The sequence below is a fragment of the Rhipicephalus sanguineus genome, chromosome 10, assembly GCF_013339695.2.
Source record: "Rhipicephalus sanguineus isolate Rsan-2018 chromosome 10, BIME_Rsan_1.4, whole genome shotgun sequence".
Taxonomy (NCBI): Eukaryota; Metazoa; Arthropoda; class Arachnida; order Ixodida; family Ixodidae; genus Rhipicephalus; species Rhipicephalus sanguineus.
In genome coordinates, this window is record NC_051185.1 from 65407562 (window position 1) to 65425142 (window position 17581).

Below are 17581 nucleotides of genomic sequence, written 5' to 3' on the forward strand. Positions count from 1 at the left end.
AGCTCAGCAACTTGTCAACAGTAACAAGTATTGCAGTAAATTATTTTGGGCGCTCGATGTCTGGCTGTATTATTTCTAGGGCCTGAAGAGAGTGAAGATTCATTTAATCCATAATTTTTTTTTTAAGCATCATGTCAGTTGAAGATATGAGAGGTTCATTGGCTTTGCTACACAAGCATGGCTGGACTCTTGCAGATTTTAATGGCAATTGGTCCAAATAGTTGTAGACAGTATATACTTTCATTGCACTGGCTTTTTTTTTATTTTAAATAACACTTCAAAAGAGAAAACAACACATCTTTAGTCTACTTCTAAAACTGATCTTTGGCACAAAGTGAGCAAATGATCATTCTTATGAAGCTGATCAGCAAAAACCAATTACCGGTCCCTTGCAGTTTTTGTACAAATTCTTATGTTTATTACCACATCACTGAATCTAGGGCTGCTAAGCATTTTTCTGGAATCCGCTGTGTTAGTAACAAAGCTTTCACTGTCACCTGGTATATTTTCTACCATAGAATCTCGTTAAACAGGACATCAAGGACAGGGAAATATGTTCTGATTAATAGGTGATCCGTTCGCTGAAAAAGAGGTGCAGCATTGTCTGTCATACACTGCTTTTACACTGTTAGATGTGTTGAGCAAAAAATAAGTTAACCTATCAGGTAGTCCTATCAGGTTAACCTATCAGGTATGTCCAGTGATGCGGGGACCGTTTGATGGACTAGGCTTTGCCGGTTTCCCTTCCAACTTAATGCCAATGACGTATTAATAAAAAACAGGGCTCTAATCTCTTCAATCGGCAGTTGAATAGGGCATACTTGTGCAGGGACTACTAGTCTCCATCAGAGTTTATGGAAGATGCCTTTCTGGACAGAAAACAGGTGTGAGAATATATTTTAAGCTGCCCTTCTTTTGAGAAACATCCTCTAGAGCATGCTTCTGCGGTTCCTTTCCATTCACTTTGACTCTACTGTTTAAAAACAGTTTCATTTCATTCATAGGAGTCAACATGCCAAACAAACACAAGGAGTACGAAAAAAGTGGAGGACACCAGGATAATTTTCACCCCTTGGTGCTTCATTGTAATTTAATTGCGCGGTCATTCCTTTACTCAACCTTTATTGGAACATGGCTACCAGTGTCTGGAAACAAAACCTCATGCATTTGGTTCAGTGGGACAAAATTAAAATTTTAAAACCTAGTGAAAAGTACCTAGGGGTGTACGAATATTCGAAATTTCGAATATTTTTCGAATAGTGTTTGCTATTCGATTTGATTCGCACTAGAATTTTACTATTCGACCTATTCGAACTTCCCAAAAACATATACAGTTAACGTCCGATTGAAATGACCCCTTCAGATTTTCAATATGCTTCATCTCATTACACTCGTATTGCGGCAAAGCTGCCTTTCAAGCTCCGTTACGGTCAAATTTTGCCAAGAGACAGTCAACGTCCAATTGGAAGTAGTCCCTAGATTTTCAATATGCTTCACCTTATCACACCCCAGTATTGCGGCAAAGCTGCCTTTCAAGCTCCGTTACGGCCGAACATTGGCAAGACACAGTCAACGTCCGATTGGAAGTGGTCCCTAGATTTTCAATATGCTTCACCTCATCACACCCCGGTATTGCGGCAAATCTGCCTTTCAAGCTCCGTTACGGTCGAACTTGGCCAAGAGACGTCAGTGGTGCGATCTTGTACGCATTCCAAATAAACACGGAGGCATGGCGTTACATCCAGCCGCACGCGAATGGCCCATTTGAACCGCGACAGACGTCACGGCTCTGCATTGACCAATCGCGTGCGGTCACGTGCGGCTGGTTGTCATGCCACGCCTCCGTGTTTATTTTGTAACGCGTACAAGATCGCACCACAGATTGGAAGTGGTCCCTAGATTTTCATTACGCTTCACCTCATCACACCCCCGTATTGCGGCAAAGCTGCCTTTCAAGCTCCAATACGGTCGCAAATGAAAACTCAAGAAAACGCTGTTTCCAACATGGAGATGAAAGATGTGGCAGAGGTGGGGGCTCAATTAATGCTGTTTTGGACCTGAAATTTGGGCAGGAAGTCCGAAAAATCGGACGCCGAAGCTTTTTAGCATCCAAAATTTCAGATGTTCTTATATATTGACGTCTACGAGGCAGATTTGGAACTCCGTACTTGAACGGAGCACACCTTTGTCCGCCACATCAGTTGGGCTTCCACAGAAGTTGAAAGAGGAGGTGAGGCTGAGGAAATGGCATCTTTGCCTGTCGCGTGTAAAGTGTTGTCAGCAACACCTTGGTTGCCCCAAATCATGTACATAAATACAATTCGGCCTCTACATTGCCTCATTCTTGATAACACAACTATGAAACACCACCCTGCCAGTGCTTCATCAACCTAGCAAAAAGAAACACTTTGATGTTGCTATCTCATAAGAATATGCTTAGGAATCCTCTCTAACTTTTTTTCTGAATTTCGCTTCGAAGTATTCGAAAAATATTCTAGAAATATTCGAAAAATATTCTATTCGATTCGCACTCACACTTTAATATTCGAATTCGCTTCGCACCTAAAATTTTGCTATTCGCACAGCTCTAAAAATTACACAAAACACAAATTGTTTACTACATGTCACAACGCTTCTCTCATTTCGGTTATAACGCCCACCAATGCGCAGATTCTGCAGGTAATATAAATTCATTTATAGGTGGCATCACCAGCATTTACAAAATTATTCAAAGCCAAGAGAATCGCAATCGAGAAACTCCACTACAGCCTCACCACTGGTAGTGTCCATGTTACGACATTATCTGCTGTTTTTCATTCAAATTGGTGTAGTATTTTAAATGAGCCGTTCGCTTATATCAAAACACGATATAACGAAGTATTGCATATAACGAACTACCTAATATAACGAATCTTGTGTCAAATGAGACTTGCAACAAGGTTAGACTATACAACATGGTTGGCTTCTCTAACAATACCTCTAGCAACTTCAAAAAAAAAAAAAAATATCTGCAAACACCGAGGGAGTTAGAGCCCACAGACCCAGCCAGAATCCTCTGCTTTTATCGAAATTTATGCTAGCTCCAGAAATTTCACGACAAATGCTCCGCTAACGTGAAACCTAGGGAGGGGTGAAGCATGCAGTGTGCACCGGTGTTTCAGCTTCATCGGTCATGCGTCGGCGTAGTCTTACGCGGGCGAGCACGCTTTCTCGCTCCTTGCGAGCTTACAATTCAGAGTCCATCGCAGAAAGATTGTTTCTGGAGCCAACGCGTGCCGTTCGCTCTCTCGCCACACAGCATGTGTTGATCGGGCACCGGAGAACTGCCGGTGGGAGGAGCAATCGTGTCCTTGCTGAGGTGGTGACACCCTCTCTTGCGTTGAACCGGTTTTACTCATTTAAATGAGAGGCAGACTTGCCGTAAGTTGTCTTTGTGTTACACACCGCAACATGCTATACGAAGTATGCTTTACAGGAGAAGACTTGGCATTTGAAACCAATTTCGAGACTGAATTTAACGAATTTGTTAATTACTGCAATTAAATCCCGATTATTCCTCTATTTTAAATTAGTTTACATCAAGTCAGTTTATTGTGAACCGGTTTTGACTAATTATACGCTTGTTTTTGACCATAGTTTGACAACTTGATTTACCCTGACGACACGCCACGCCGACAAGCCGAGACAATAAGGTACTTCGCCCCTAAAATACGGGCGTTTAATGACTGAAAACAACGCATGGTCTTAGAGATGCGGGTTGGGCTAGTTGGTACAATCTAACTTCAGACATAACAAAGTAGCGCAAAAAGGACAAAGAAGATGAAGGCAGGATGCAGCACGTCCTGTCTGTTTTCCTTCACCTTGTCCTTTGTCCTTTTTGTGCTTATGTCTGAACACATAGTCTGTTACATATACTATACTGGATGGCACATTGATTCCAACTGCCTAATGTTTCATGAACCCCTCACTTGCATCACACGACTAGTGGAATGTAGTAGTACCGTCTACGGCAATTCGAAACTTTGCAGAACACCATCTAAAGAAAACAGGGCAAGCTACCAGCAATAACCACACGTGGTCCTTTGTGTATATATAATATACGCATTCGTTTTCACTTTATTATGGCGTCAACAGGATCAGCAAACAACGCTGATCTTACAAAGCTCGTGAAACGTCGACGGCCAGGGCGGAGGACTAAAAAGTAAACAAGATGTGGCCCAACAGCAGCAGAAGAAAAGAAGGACTTAAAACAAAAAACAGTTGGCCTAAATGAGCTTCGACAGTCCACGACGCATAGTTAATCAGTTTGCAACAAAACACAAAAATGCTCCAAGTTCACACTCTCTTTCCCGGCAATCGCGGTGCGGGCCGACAATAAAAGCGTAGTAACGACAAACAAAAATGGAAGTATCTTCTCTCTTTAGAGATGGCTGCGTATGCAACTTGCATTGATGGTCTAGACTCCAATTTCCTTGAGAAAAAGAAAATTACGCCATACTCCAAACGCAAGCTCTCTCGTTGGTGTCGGAAATTAACACGGTTTCAAAACTGTACCAAGGCATGGCAGGGCAAGCTTTGCTTTACGCCGCCAACAAACCCAGAAAAGTTAGATTTTTTTTGCCTTGTCATGAGCATCCTACTGTAGTCTTTACTTGATGCATGTGCTACATCTACAATGCTCTCTTGCAATTATCCTGCGAACTTTTTTCTTATCTCTAGCGCAAGCTCTCAAGGAAGTGCAGCAGTCTTCAATAGTACTGAGGAACACACTGCCTACGAACCTTCCTAAGGCTTTTTGGGCACTGCCATCCACTGTCGTAATATGAACATGACCGTTAAATACAGACTGAATTGATCCATTATTGGTGGTACAGCAGAGAGCCTTAAGCATCAGGCGACCAACATGGCAACACCTGAAGCTTTCAGTCCATAGACAGTGATGAAGTCCGCGCTCAGATTATTGTGCCGAGTAAAGACAAAGAAGTACCTGTACACTCTAGAAACTTTAGTAAGAATGCACGGAACATGGCACACGTTTTCGTGCCAGCAACAGTCAATACGAATGTGGTCTACATACTTTTGATGAAGACTGCGCCACCTCACAGCTAGTCCCGCATTTTTAGAGAAATTAGCAAAGGGAATAAAATAAAAGCCTACTGAATGCCTTCGTTGCAAGGTTTTTCTCGCAGGAAATAGTGGTGCCATTCACTGCTAGCTGTCAGTTGCATGCAGGCAATAGCAAAGCCTCCCGAGAAACTGGCAGAGCAAATTTTGTGATCACTTTCAAATAGACAAGCCTAAACATAGTACTTCTCTTGTAGTGGCCATAAACGTGACAAGTTGAGCTTGGAAAAGCAGATTCAATGTGCTGAGCTAGACGCGAAGGGCTTGGTACTTTGGCCTGTATCACGAGCATACACTTTCAATCCTTCACATGTTGGCCAGTTCTCACTGCACACTGCGATCCCCGTGAACAGTTTCAAACATTGAGATCTAGCCTCAATAAGATATGCCCAACAAGATCTGGTGTTCCACATGCTCTGCAACATTTCATAAAAGCTCTGACAAGACATGAAATACCTTACCTCATTGGACAAGTGAAAAGGGCAAAAAAATATGATGTTGCCATGTGTTCCTGCTCTATCACTATGCTGGGAGAAGGCAGTTATTTCTGAAGACATTTACAATTAGCTGTCCACATGAAGAAGGAAAAAAAAAGAGAAGACAAGACAAAAGCCTCCTCACAGTTGGCACGATCACAGTTACGAACGTGCTCGGGCGATCGAGGCCCTTGCAAGCTGTACAGTTTGGGCCACAACTTTGATATTCAAGGACGAGATGGGAAGAAAAGACACCTCTCTGATCATTCAAATGTGGATCGAGTACATGCTCCCAGCCGAAGCTGCCTCACCATGCTGCTACACCAAATTTGCCGCAGATAAAATATATCCGCCAACTTTTTTTCTCGCCAACAAGTTTCTGCAATAGTTGTAGCGTGCAAGCACAGGGCTACCTCTCAAATAGACACCAACAATCAACATCTATCGAGTGTCTTCACTACTTACATCAACTCGCAGATCATTTTCACAGCTAAATCGCTTCACAATCCCAAATGCCGTCAAAGTAAACTGCTTCAAAGGACAAGGTTTTTTGGGGCAACAGGTGTGCAAACTCAAAATGAAAACTCAGTATGAAAGTAACTGAGCGCTTGGGTGAAACAACCCCAAGCACTACTAACCGGTAACAATTCATCTGTAACCATCACACACAAGCTCAAACAGAATCACATGGTTGAAGACCAAGGCTAGTAGGGAAGAACACAATCCTGAACTAGAAATGGTTCACATTACAAGGATGAATCTACAGGTGAACCTCTGAAAAACAAAAGCAATGTCATCACCGGACCCTGAATTCAGCATTGTCTTGAGGAATCACTGTCTTTAGTTGTTTATGCAGCGAGAGCAAATACTGCAAGTACTCCTCACTGGGAGGTCCTAAAAACATTGTCACCGGAGCATCACCAGGGCCATGAATACTGAAAGTTCTCCCTAGAAGTGGACCTGCCATAAATGGTTCTCCTGGCGAAGTTGCTCACCATTATAGACTCAAACTTTGCACAGAGTTGGCATTGTGTTTATGCTTTGTTTAGATTACAAAGCATTCGTTAAACCCCAAAAAGCCGAAGTACCACTCCACAACAGGAAAGCTGGACCATGTTCACATTTATGTTCGGCAACGGAAAGTGCATTTGTGCCAAAAAGTCACATGAACTGGCACTTGAATTGAAGTTTAATATTATAGTAGTTAAATATTAATTGACTTGATGAGCTATTCAATGAAAGAACTTCCCTCATATCAAAAGCAATACTAAGAGTTCTAAGTTTTGATACTTGTATCACATTATTCAAGCATCAACCTGAAGAAAATGACAAACGGGCTCTGCAAGCTTGACACGCTGCCTTAATTCTCTATATGTTGCTTGATTATATCAGAAATGCAGTTTGGTGTTAGTGGCGCCACCCATCACACGAAGGAAAAACCAAAGCCATGTAGAAGACATAATGCAAAGCTATTTCACAGTCCTACCAATAGGTGGCGTCTTGATCTTTTCCAATGGCAAAATTCTGTACGTTTTGCCAGACTTTCCGGGACTGTAATGTTAATATATTGTGGACAAAACAGCAATGTGTAAACGTGTAATCGAGCACGATATTGTACGAGGAATAATGTGAAATGCCATCTCTGCACAAAACCTGTAAATGAACTAACATCTTCACCAGGAAAGCCATTCTATATCAGCTACTTTTTATAGGCAATGCTCAGTGTCATCGCAGATCTAATGTGCCTGAATGTAAGCTACTGTGCGTACAGCACACACAGCTGTGCATCAGGCAAGATGTTTCCTGCAATGTGCAAACATGCCAACGTATAATCTATCTGAACAATGTGTTTTCACAGAATCGCAATTAGCCATTTGACAAGATCTTTGTCTGGACTAGATCTACAAATGCAGCATTGCAGTGCCACACCTACTTGTTCCACATTAATCCACAGAAATTCAGACCCAGTGCCATGCGATTACCCACCCTTCTTGCACCATTTTATGAAAACTTGCATTTTTTTTATAAGACTACTGAACGCTGCCTTGCTACATGAACAATTCATGGACCCTTGGTAGTATGTATTGATGCCAGCACGGGATAGCATTGCACGTTAGCTGCTTGTTACAATGGTTGATGCAATCAACAACAGCTGTCAGGTTCTTGGCGCATGCGATTAGCACATTCATAGCAGATGGCTCACTTTTAATCAAAACGCCAGAAAATTAAGAGCTGGTAAACCAAGAGGCATATGAAACGAAAGGCATATGAGATGACTGATGTTAAAGTGACAAAAGCTTTAGATGCAGTTCGAGAAGCTAGAAAGATGCTGCGGACTTCCCAAAATGCATTACAAGAGCAAGAAGCACTGAAATCAAGTTGTAATCATTTTGACATGCTCGTGCTGTACACATATCTGCCACATTCTTTGTCGTCCAGTTGGTAAATCAGTGACAGCAATAGCTAGCCTTTAGCTGTCATACAGTGAAGGCTCCCAAACCTCCGAAAGTCGGGCCAAGCGCAGACGTGCAGTGTAACTGCTTTGCGACGAGAATTTAAAACAAGCAAACGCACACAATTTTAAAAGCATGGAATCTTGGCAGCTCCAGTGAGTGTGTACCGCCATCACGGCACAAATTCTCCCCTTCGCATGGGCCCTGGTTTCTCGTAACAGAAATCAAAAGCATCTCATTCATACAACTGCACACAGTCGCAAACTTGGAAAACCTAGCCACGAGGCAAGAGACATCACAATTCAGAGTTTACTAGGCATAAAAGTGGCCCACTCGTTACTTGCACAGCCCAACGAATGCCCTGCGCTGCACAGCCACACAGGCGAACTAGAGCCGAACGGTTTCGGCGGGAACCACGTTGCAGAGAGACCAACTACAGTGAAGAGGAACCACCGCATGATCTTGAACCATGAAAACTGACGTCTCATCATTGGCGGAGGACAGCATCGCCCTCAACCCCACCCCAACTCCTATCGTTGTGTTCAGAGCACGGAGAGGACTGCCGCACAGCACCACCGCACTGGCACGACGACAATCGCGTCGTCGCTCGTTTTCGTCGACTTGCACACACCCCCACAGTCCTGTTCACCATCCATCGTCGGCAAGCGCATCCCCGCCAACGACGCACCACACACTAGTGCAACAGTCACGCCATCAATCTGCTTTGGTGCTGATGCGCTGGTACCCTTTGGAGCCTGACGACGAATCCAGCTGCTCCCAGCCATTGTCGTCGTCCCATCCGGAGTCCCAGTCGTGGTTCGCCGACGAGCCGCCGCCCTTACCCGACGACTCTTCACCGAAGTCAATGAGGAGCTTCTCATCGCCCTTCTTTTTGGACGAGAGAGACTTCGTTGGTGAAAGCTTCGACGTGGGCGACTTGGCTGACGGGCCTTTGCTGGAGCCCTGCTTCGTTGAGGACGAACTCTTGGACGCGGATGCCTTGGCCTTCGAAGACGACTTCTGTGCCGGTGAGGAGGCAGTTGTCACGGGCTCCCAGGCGGCATCCCCAGCCTCCCAGTCGTTCCAGTTGTCATTGTTTTCATGGTTCTTGGGCTTTGCAGGAGAACTGGAGAGAAAAAACAACCAGGAAATGTATAAGACACTAATGTCTTGGATCATGGCTGGCAAGCGCAACAGCCTCGTGCTGCTAGCCACGTTAACGATGACAACTTTAGTTTTATAGTTCGTAAAGCCCCCCCTTCCCCTTTATGCATCACTTTAAGGTTGTGTAAAAGTAATAGCAACTGCTTGAGTGCATGTATGCACATCTGGCACTCCTTGAGAACAATCATCATCCAACACCACTGCCACAGCTTTTCAGGTTGTCACAATGGCAGCAGCTTCACCTACATTCTCAATAAAGCGATGAATGAAATTGCACTGCATATATATATGTGTATATATGATGGTTGTAAAACAATTTCGGGAGAGGGGGAAGCCCCTCCTCCTTCCTGGCGATGCCAATGCATGTCAGCTACCAGAAATTCACCCCTTTTGCCAGTGGGTCAACATGGACAGTAAAATACACATCATTATCAGCCTACCTATTTCATGTTCAAACCAACGTAGCATCAATGCATAGTCAACTTGTATTGATTAGAAAAAGATTACAGCCGAGTTTGTTGCGTCAAAAGAAAGCTCAAGAATGTTCTAAAATTACCGGGAATATGAGAATGTTTGAATATGAATAGAGTCGAAGTACCTGCTATACAATTCACATTTGATTCAAGAACTCACTACATGAAGTTGTTGAACATTTGTTTCATTCAAATGTAGAACCAATAAAAACACTTATCTAAGCCACTTCAGTGCTTTTATAGCGTGGTAGCCACCAGCGTTGTCGGTAACGCGTTACAAGTAACGGCGTTACCGGTAACGCGTTACTTTTTTCGGTAACTTAGTAACGTACTCGTTACTATTTCGGAACTGTAACGGGTAACGTACTTACGTTAACATTTTTCGGTAATGTGAGGTGTCACGTTACTCGTTACTTTTTGATCCTGTAGGTGCCTTTTACCCAGAGCTCGCCACGACGAATTCTTTTGTCGCAGCCTCGGAATGCTGTCGGACTGCCAGGCATTAACAAAGAAAGTGCGGGCGGAATCACTTTTGTTAATAGGAAAATGCGGGGACCAATTCCTAAGACGCGCCGACTACCTTTGGAAAAAGTTGGGCCATCGCCACACAAAGCTTGTAAAAAGCCGCGGAATCCGCCATGAGAAACTGTACGGACATGTTTTTCGTGGAAGTGGATTGTAGCAGGTGGATTGCTGGCACCTGCGCCTTTTCGTGCCCAAGAGACAGGCCGCCCGAAGAAAGAAGCGCAAAGGCTAGTTTACTCCATACCATGTGCTGATCGTGAGGCTTCGTACGCGGGGGAAACAAAGAACTTCCCCGAGAGGCAACATAAAAACGACGTCCGCAAGTTCGAGTGACAAAGGAGTGCACTCGCCGATCACAGCGTGGTGAAAGACCACCGCATCGAATTTAACAAGTCCCGCGTCGTTGACCTAGAAGCCAATTACTATAAGCGGCTTTTTGTGGAATCCTGACCCATCCAGGCGACAGCCAGTAACGTCAACCGGTCTACAGGTGCTCTGCCGATCGAAAGTCTGCCTCAACGGAATTCTGCACATCATGGAGAATAGATGCGACTCCACGGCAAGAAGAAGACCCTCAAAAAGAAAACGAGCGGGACGCGAAACGTCTTACTTTTTCTTGTAACGGAAAAAAAAAAAAAAACTTACTCACTACCTTGGTTGGCGTCGCTCTGTACAAACAAAACCCATGAATACTGCTGTCACACGAACAGCTTTAATCGCGGTTAAGCTAACTAGGGTTACGGCTAACCACGGTTACAGGTAGCTACACGGCAGGTGGTTACCGCAAACGGGTGATTCCACAAGAGATCGTCATGGATCCGAAAATGGATGTTTTAGATTTAATTGAGTATTTTGTATTTTATGCACATGCCACACAGTAGCCTGAATAGGAACCTAGTTTTATTATTAGCTGCATAATTTACGAGCACAAAATAGCGAATATATTCAATACAGAGGGACCAATTTTATTTCCTGTTGTTCTCGAACGTTCACAGTGATGAAAAACGCAAATATTACCGTTACAAAGACATTTTGTGTAGGACATGTATGCGCAGCAAAAAGTAAAGTAACATTGTTTGGAACTTGTAAAGCGAAGGAAACTATTTTTGAAAAGTGTCTAAATATGCGACATTTTTTATAGTTGCTACATAATAGTTGCTACAACGTTGATAAGGTTTATTAACTTTGTTTTGAAAATGAATATTGCTTTTTTCTATCTCCAACTACAGTTAAGTTTCTGGTTATTGAACTCCTGAGCGAACGAGGCTGATCTTAAACACTCTATACAGGTTAAGAGGTTATATGGGTTAAAGTGAACAAAAAGGTATATTCACAGATATTTTTTTCCGTGACTAGGCCATTAAATCATTCCTTTATTACTACAAAATTTGCGCATCTATTTTGCTAGTAGAAGCACGCCGTCAGAATTACTGTAGACGTATTGAAAGTTCAGTGATGCTTTCTTTGCGGATAGCGTTAATAACTGAATCTCATAGTGTGTATAATGTCACATTGAGAAAAATGGCTTCACCATGTGCCAGAGTCAGAAGCCATCACATGCAATTCTATAGGCAACTTTAAGCCACTATAACGTAGCTAAAGTGCGGTACATTTGTGCAAATAATTCTCGTTAAATCAGCATTTTGGGTATAATCGTTGTTTGTGTTCTAAGCTTTATGTGAAACGTAAATTTGAGATTTAAAAAAATTCATATTGCGGGTTCCTGCAGCAAAGACACATTGATTAAAATTTATGATTGCGGAGTAACGGCAGAGGTAACGTCAGTTACTTTTTTTCGGTAACGGTAACGGTAACGCGTTACATTTTTTTGTAAGTAACGTAGGGCGGTAACGCGTTCCTTTTTTTATAGTGTAACGAGTAACGTATTTAGTTACTTTTTTTCAGTAACGCCTAGAACACTGGTAGCCACAGAACTTTAATATGCTGGTTTGAGGCATAAGAGATTCGTTCACACTGTCACAGCATACTGTGCGCTCACACAGTTAACCCTTTGCATTCCGCTGTCGTACCCCTTCTGACAATGCAACACAAGCTGCAGTGGTCCATTGTCAGGCACTGCAGGACAAGCCCTTTCGTGGTTGATTCACATACACGTTTTCTCACTGCATTATGCCCCATCTTTTAAAAGAGTAAGTAAACCTCTTCTACTTCCGTTTTGCTTTCTTTAGTTTCATACTAGAATGGTTGGAAGGTGGTAAAGGTTTCGGACCGCAAAGGATTGAAGGGGTACTGACAAAATATTTCACGGCAGAGATAGTCTGCGGGATCGATTCCGGTGAACATACGTATATCATCTGCAAAATACCAACAGCGAATATAGCTTGGAAGCTATTTTAAATGAATTTTGAAGTTTGACTGAGCGATCGACATCCTCGCGCTACTGACACCCCCTGCTACCCTCACGTGACCACGCTGCAACAAGTTATGATGACGCCTTAGTCGCCATGTTTTTTTGCCACATTTTCTCCAGTAGCCTACTTCTCGGCGGCTGCTCGCAAACCGTGCGGAAGTGCTGTGCGCTGACGTGACCGAGAGCTGCACCCGCTAGGTGGTGATAGTTGCACCCGGAGGCTTGTCGTTTTTGAAACCGAAACTGACACTGGTAGGTACTGAGGAGCCTGTAATTAATTATGCGTCATGCGCTGCAGCAAACGATGTGCCGTGCTATGACTAACAGGCCCCCCGCAACACATTGCAGCAAAAAAACGCGTGGCCAAAATTTTTGTGTCAGTACCCCTTTAAAGGGGCAACAAGCAAGCAAAACTAAACGAAAATCATGGGACACAGAGTTGTTTTGAAAATGTTACGCAATGTGTTACGCAATCACGGCCCTGTTCGCTCAGCTTCCCACCATTTGACACCCCTTTACATTCTCAAATCAAAGACATCTTCAGCTGCCAAGCTTTTGAGTCCAATCCAGATCCCACCAGTTTGGTGCGGGTGCTGCTGACCCATGACACGGAGTGTCACACGTGTGCTGAAACGCGATGCCCCCGTGATCCGGTCAAGATACGAAGGCCAAAAACGTGTCAGTGTGCGAATCTTGCCTCCTTGTTTTCAACAGGCAAGCCAGAAGCACTTGAACATTGGTTTGCTTACAGTGCTATCTGTAAGAGCGCAATGCTTTTACTACTACTGAAGATCACCAGACTGTGGTTTGTTTACGTTCTAGTCGCATTTAGAAGTGTTTCCCCTCAAGTTTATTTAGGACGAGATATATACGGCAGCCTAAGCAGCCCACAAGTGCGCTGTTGTCAAACACGAAGAAGAAAAAGCCCCTATCTGTGCAGAGTCAATAGCTCCCTTTGCGATAGACCACAAGTGGCTAGACCCATAGTGTCAAGCAAAACACAATGCCCACTAGGTCACAGTACATTACGTTCAACATTAAGTAACACTGCATATCAGCAATAATCTCGTGCTGAACCACTTAATGTGTGATCTCTTTGCTGGAAGCACTAGTAAAGAGCAATGAGTAGCTCTAGCATTAGCTGGTTTAGAAAAGCATGTGCCCAGCATCTTTTATTTGGAATTATCGCCTCTACAAGCCTTTAATGGGCAAGGCACACTACATTGGCTTATGGCCACTCACAGGTCATAGACACAACAGCAAACAGCCCTCAAAGGGAGCTCCACAGATCAATGCTACCTTCAGAGGAGCCACTTCTTGACTTTCAGGGATACAGAAATCTGTTGCACGACGTAAAGTTAATTTTGCTGCAGGAACAGCACGTCTGATGTTCAACTTTCCCATATTGAGCGCATGCAGTGGCAGTAATAGGTGTTTTTAGTTATTCAGACACCACAAGAGTTGCGATGCGAGCACCACCTGATAAAGCCACACTGAGCGCTTGATACGCCACAAGCTGTAGTATGCACATTACTACTCACGCTCCTGGGAAGATATCTAAAGAACATTTTTTTTTTTTGTATGGGAGGTCAGGACAACATCTCTCCGAATGTCTTTCTCAAACTATCCCATTTTATTTATTTACTACTAGCTGCCCTTGTTTCGAACATGTGCTGACCTTGGCTGTTTGCACGTATAGCGCATGACCTGTATTTTGAAAAATAGAGGATGCACGACGAAACTATCTCGCAGGCGGTGCACAGAGTCACGCTACTGTGGGACACTGTTCGGCTGTATTCCTGGTTTGTTACCAACTAGCGAATACCTCGATTAATGCTTTAAAAAGAAAACAGCAGCATCGAAACTAAGCTAAACATTATGCAGGACTATAGGAGATGGAATGCACAGAAATTGAGTGCAGATGTTTTTCTATGCAAGAAATGTGCCTTACTTTGTGGCAGTTTCCTAGTTATAAAGATACTTATGCCATAGAGAAGCTTACAAAGTGTTCCTGCCTGACAAAAGTTAAAAAGTTAGATACACATAACCATTAAAGCAATATTACAGCCAGAAGATACACAACACGTACAGTGGTCATCTAGACTACACATCACCCCTTCTGGGGACGCATCATCGCACGGTTAACAAACAGCCATTTACACATGCACGTAAAGTTAGGCGCAGCGCACAGTCAAGTAAGCACAACAGCGAGTAGTGAATAGCTCGGGAAGCTTTTACATGCAGGCGTCAACACAGAGAAGGCACGCAATGCGCAGCGAGAAATCGAGGAAGGGGCCACAAGATGGCCGCCGCACCTAGAGCCACTGTTGCCGTCCGACCAGTTCCAGCCGTCCTCTTCGCGTTCAGGACTGAACGGCCGGTCGTGCTGCTGCAGCAGCGGAGTGTCACTGCAATCCGGATTCTGGCTCCTGCGGGAGACGGGACACAAAGAGACGCGCAACATGCAGCAGACGGACAAGGACAGAAATCGAAGACGATGAGCAGCGCGCGAGAGCCACAGTACAGGGACAGTGGAGGCAGTGAAGCAGCAGGCTGCAGTTAGGGACATCACAAAGAATTGAAAAAGCTTAACCGTGTAGCTTACTCGCAGGACAACTACAGGACAACCCAAATATATCGATACCACACACAAAAAATAAATTCTGGGCTTTTACGTGCCAGAACAATGATATAATCACTATAGTGAGAAACTACGGAACAATGCTCGGGTCCTTTCACGCATGCCTAAATCTATGTACACAAGCATTTTTTGCATTATTACTAGGGGTGTGCGAATATTCGAAAGTTTCGAATATTCGTCGAATATTACATTCGAAATATTCGTATTCGATTCGAAAATCGTGTATTCGAAAAGTTTCGAATATTCGATAACTTCGAATATTCGAAAAATTCGAATATGCGATTCGATTATAATGCATAAAATAACTCGTCTTCCACATTTCTGCTGCGTTCGTATCGCTAAAACGTTGCCGAGAGGAGCGATACACATCGTAAGTACACGGAGGCACGATATCTGCCTGCGTAGAGCGCCCCAATACGTATGATTTATTGCTGGTGCATATCCCACGTGCAGCGCTATTGGCGATCATGTAACCGTACATTTTCAATATTATGCGGCCGTAACGTGCCGCACTACCACTCGTTCACTATGCGGGACCACTTCTGAAGAAAGACAGTGACCCATGTGACACGGTGGCGGACTGTAGGCACCTTCAGATACCCTAGTCTGGCAAAGCTTTGCCCCATGTACCTCCCTATACCAGCCACTTCTGTTCCAAGCGAGCGTGCCTTTTCAGTGACAGGGGGGGTCCTCTGTTAGAAGGGAGTGCCTGCTGCCTGATCATGTGGAGCAACTCATATTTCTTCATGATAACATCTAGTCATTACTTTCATTGTGCCGTGATATTTGCTTGCGTTGTGATGTGCATTGTGCCAGCCTGGACATTATGTTCTGGAGATAGCAGTGTATGTTGTGTTGCCAGTCAGGCTGTTAATGTTTTTTTTTTTTCTCAAATAGCTACATGTTAAATAAAATATCGTTACTGTGGAGGGATTTTTCCTTTGATATTCGATATTCGATTCGATATTCGAAGGTGGATATTCGTATTCGATTCGTATTCGAAAAATTTGATATTCGCACACCCCTAATTATTACCATATCAAAATGCAGCTCCAGTGAATGGGAATCGAACCTGTGTCCCTGAACTTAGAAAGGGCGCCACAATGCATGTTATGATGGTCAGTCAACTTCCAAGTCAATTGTATGCAAGAACAAGTCATATACAATAGTACCACTTTACTGTTGTATGCAGTACAAATGCAAACAAGTTCAACGGGCCATGACATGGCCACCCAACAATTTACGACCTTAAGCAAAAAATAGCAGCAAAGAGTCCATGTGCCTATACATATATGAAAAATGGACTGTAAGTTAATACTTCAGTGCAAAATAAGCCCTAGTAGTCGCCAGCTATAACCCCTCACATCACCGGCGACCACTATTTTGCCATGGCATGTGTGACGTCATGTGCTGCATAGAGCGCAGCTGTCGTCTACGATCAAAGTTTCAGCCGTTGCAAATAATTCAATTTTAGTTCCAAGCAGTACAAATCAGAAATAGCTCGATTGCAGCTGAGCATGAAACTAGATTGCTTGCTGAAATGCAGACAATTGCACAGCAAGCAGCGTGTTACGTCACGGTTCGCTAGTGCGCCAGCATTGCACGAGTCTCAGGCTACTCGTATGCTTATAAAAATATTTAGTTATAAGTTAGGTGCTCAATGAAGTGCGCTAAAATTTTGCTAGCTTGTTTGCGAACACACAAGGACTAATCCACATAACACAGATTATGATCGAAAATTGGGTGTCATGGCCCCTTTAAGGTGAACTGAAATGTATTAACTTCATTTCTGCTCTCACCGATGTGATGCCAGCATGATTTCAGCTTGTACACCGAGTGTGTGACCTATACTTTGGCAACCAGACAAGCAGTGGTGCAAGACTGTACCCTCTAATTACTTGCAAAAGCTATTCTACTTCGCTTTCCACTAACAAAGCACACAGCATGGATTGCGAGCTTTCATAAATCTGCAAAACATGGCAGTCAGTGCCCCTTTTCATCGCTTGTCCCACGGTACTTTACTTCCTTCCTGAGATGCTTCACTGTTTTTGACCACATCAACCTTACCCAAGAGAGCAATGACTATGCAGCATGACATCTGTGGTGAGAACTTTCGCTAGGTCTGGAATGGCGATGGATTCCCTCATACCAGGCCCGTAGCCAGGATTTTTATTCGGGGGGGGGGGGGGCACTTGCTGAAAGCCTTCACTACTTGAGAAAAACGCCTATTTTCATTATTTATTTTCGGTAAAACACCATGTATCATAAAAATTTCCGGAAGGGGGGGGCACGCCCCCCCCTGGCTACGGGCCTGCCTCATACCCATCTGCACGCCAAGTTTAAAACAAAACTCA

The 17581-nt window shown here is 43.8% G+C and overlaps 1 protein-coding gene across 4 annotated transcripts in view; it reads right to left on the reverse strand.

Moving 5' to 3' along the window:
* Positions 1–4081: 4081 nt before the first annotated feature.
* Positions 4082–17581, reverse strand: part of LOC119372019 (ADP-ribosylation factor GTPase-activating protein 1) — a 61453-nt gene continuing 47953 nt past the window's right edge. For 2 of the 4 annotated variants that reach the window (XM_037642459.2, XM_037642457.2), the window contains 2 exons: positions 14902–15015; positions 4082–9179 (listed from right to left, as the gene is read on the reverse strand). In XM_037642459.2, coding sequence (XP_037498387.1) covers positions 8768–9179; positions 14902–15015 — 526 coding nt within the window. In that variant the 3' untranslated portion in view covers positions 4082–8767. The remainder of the gene's footprint in view (positions 9180–14901; positions 15016–17581) is intronic. The other 2 variants (XM_049419929.1, XM_037642460.2) reach the window with 1 other exon arrangement.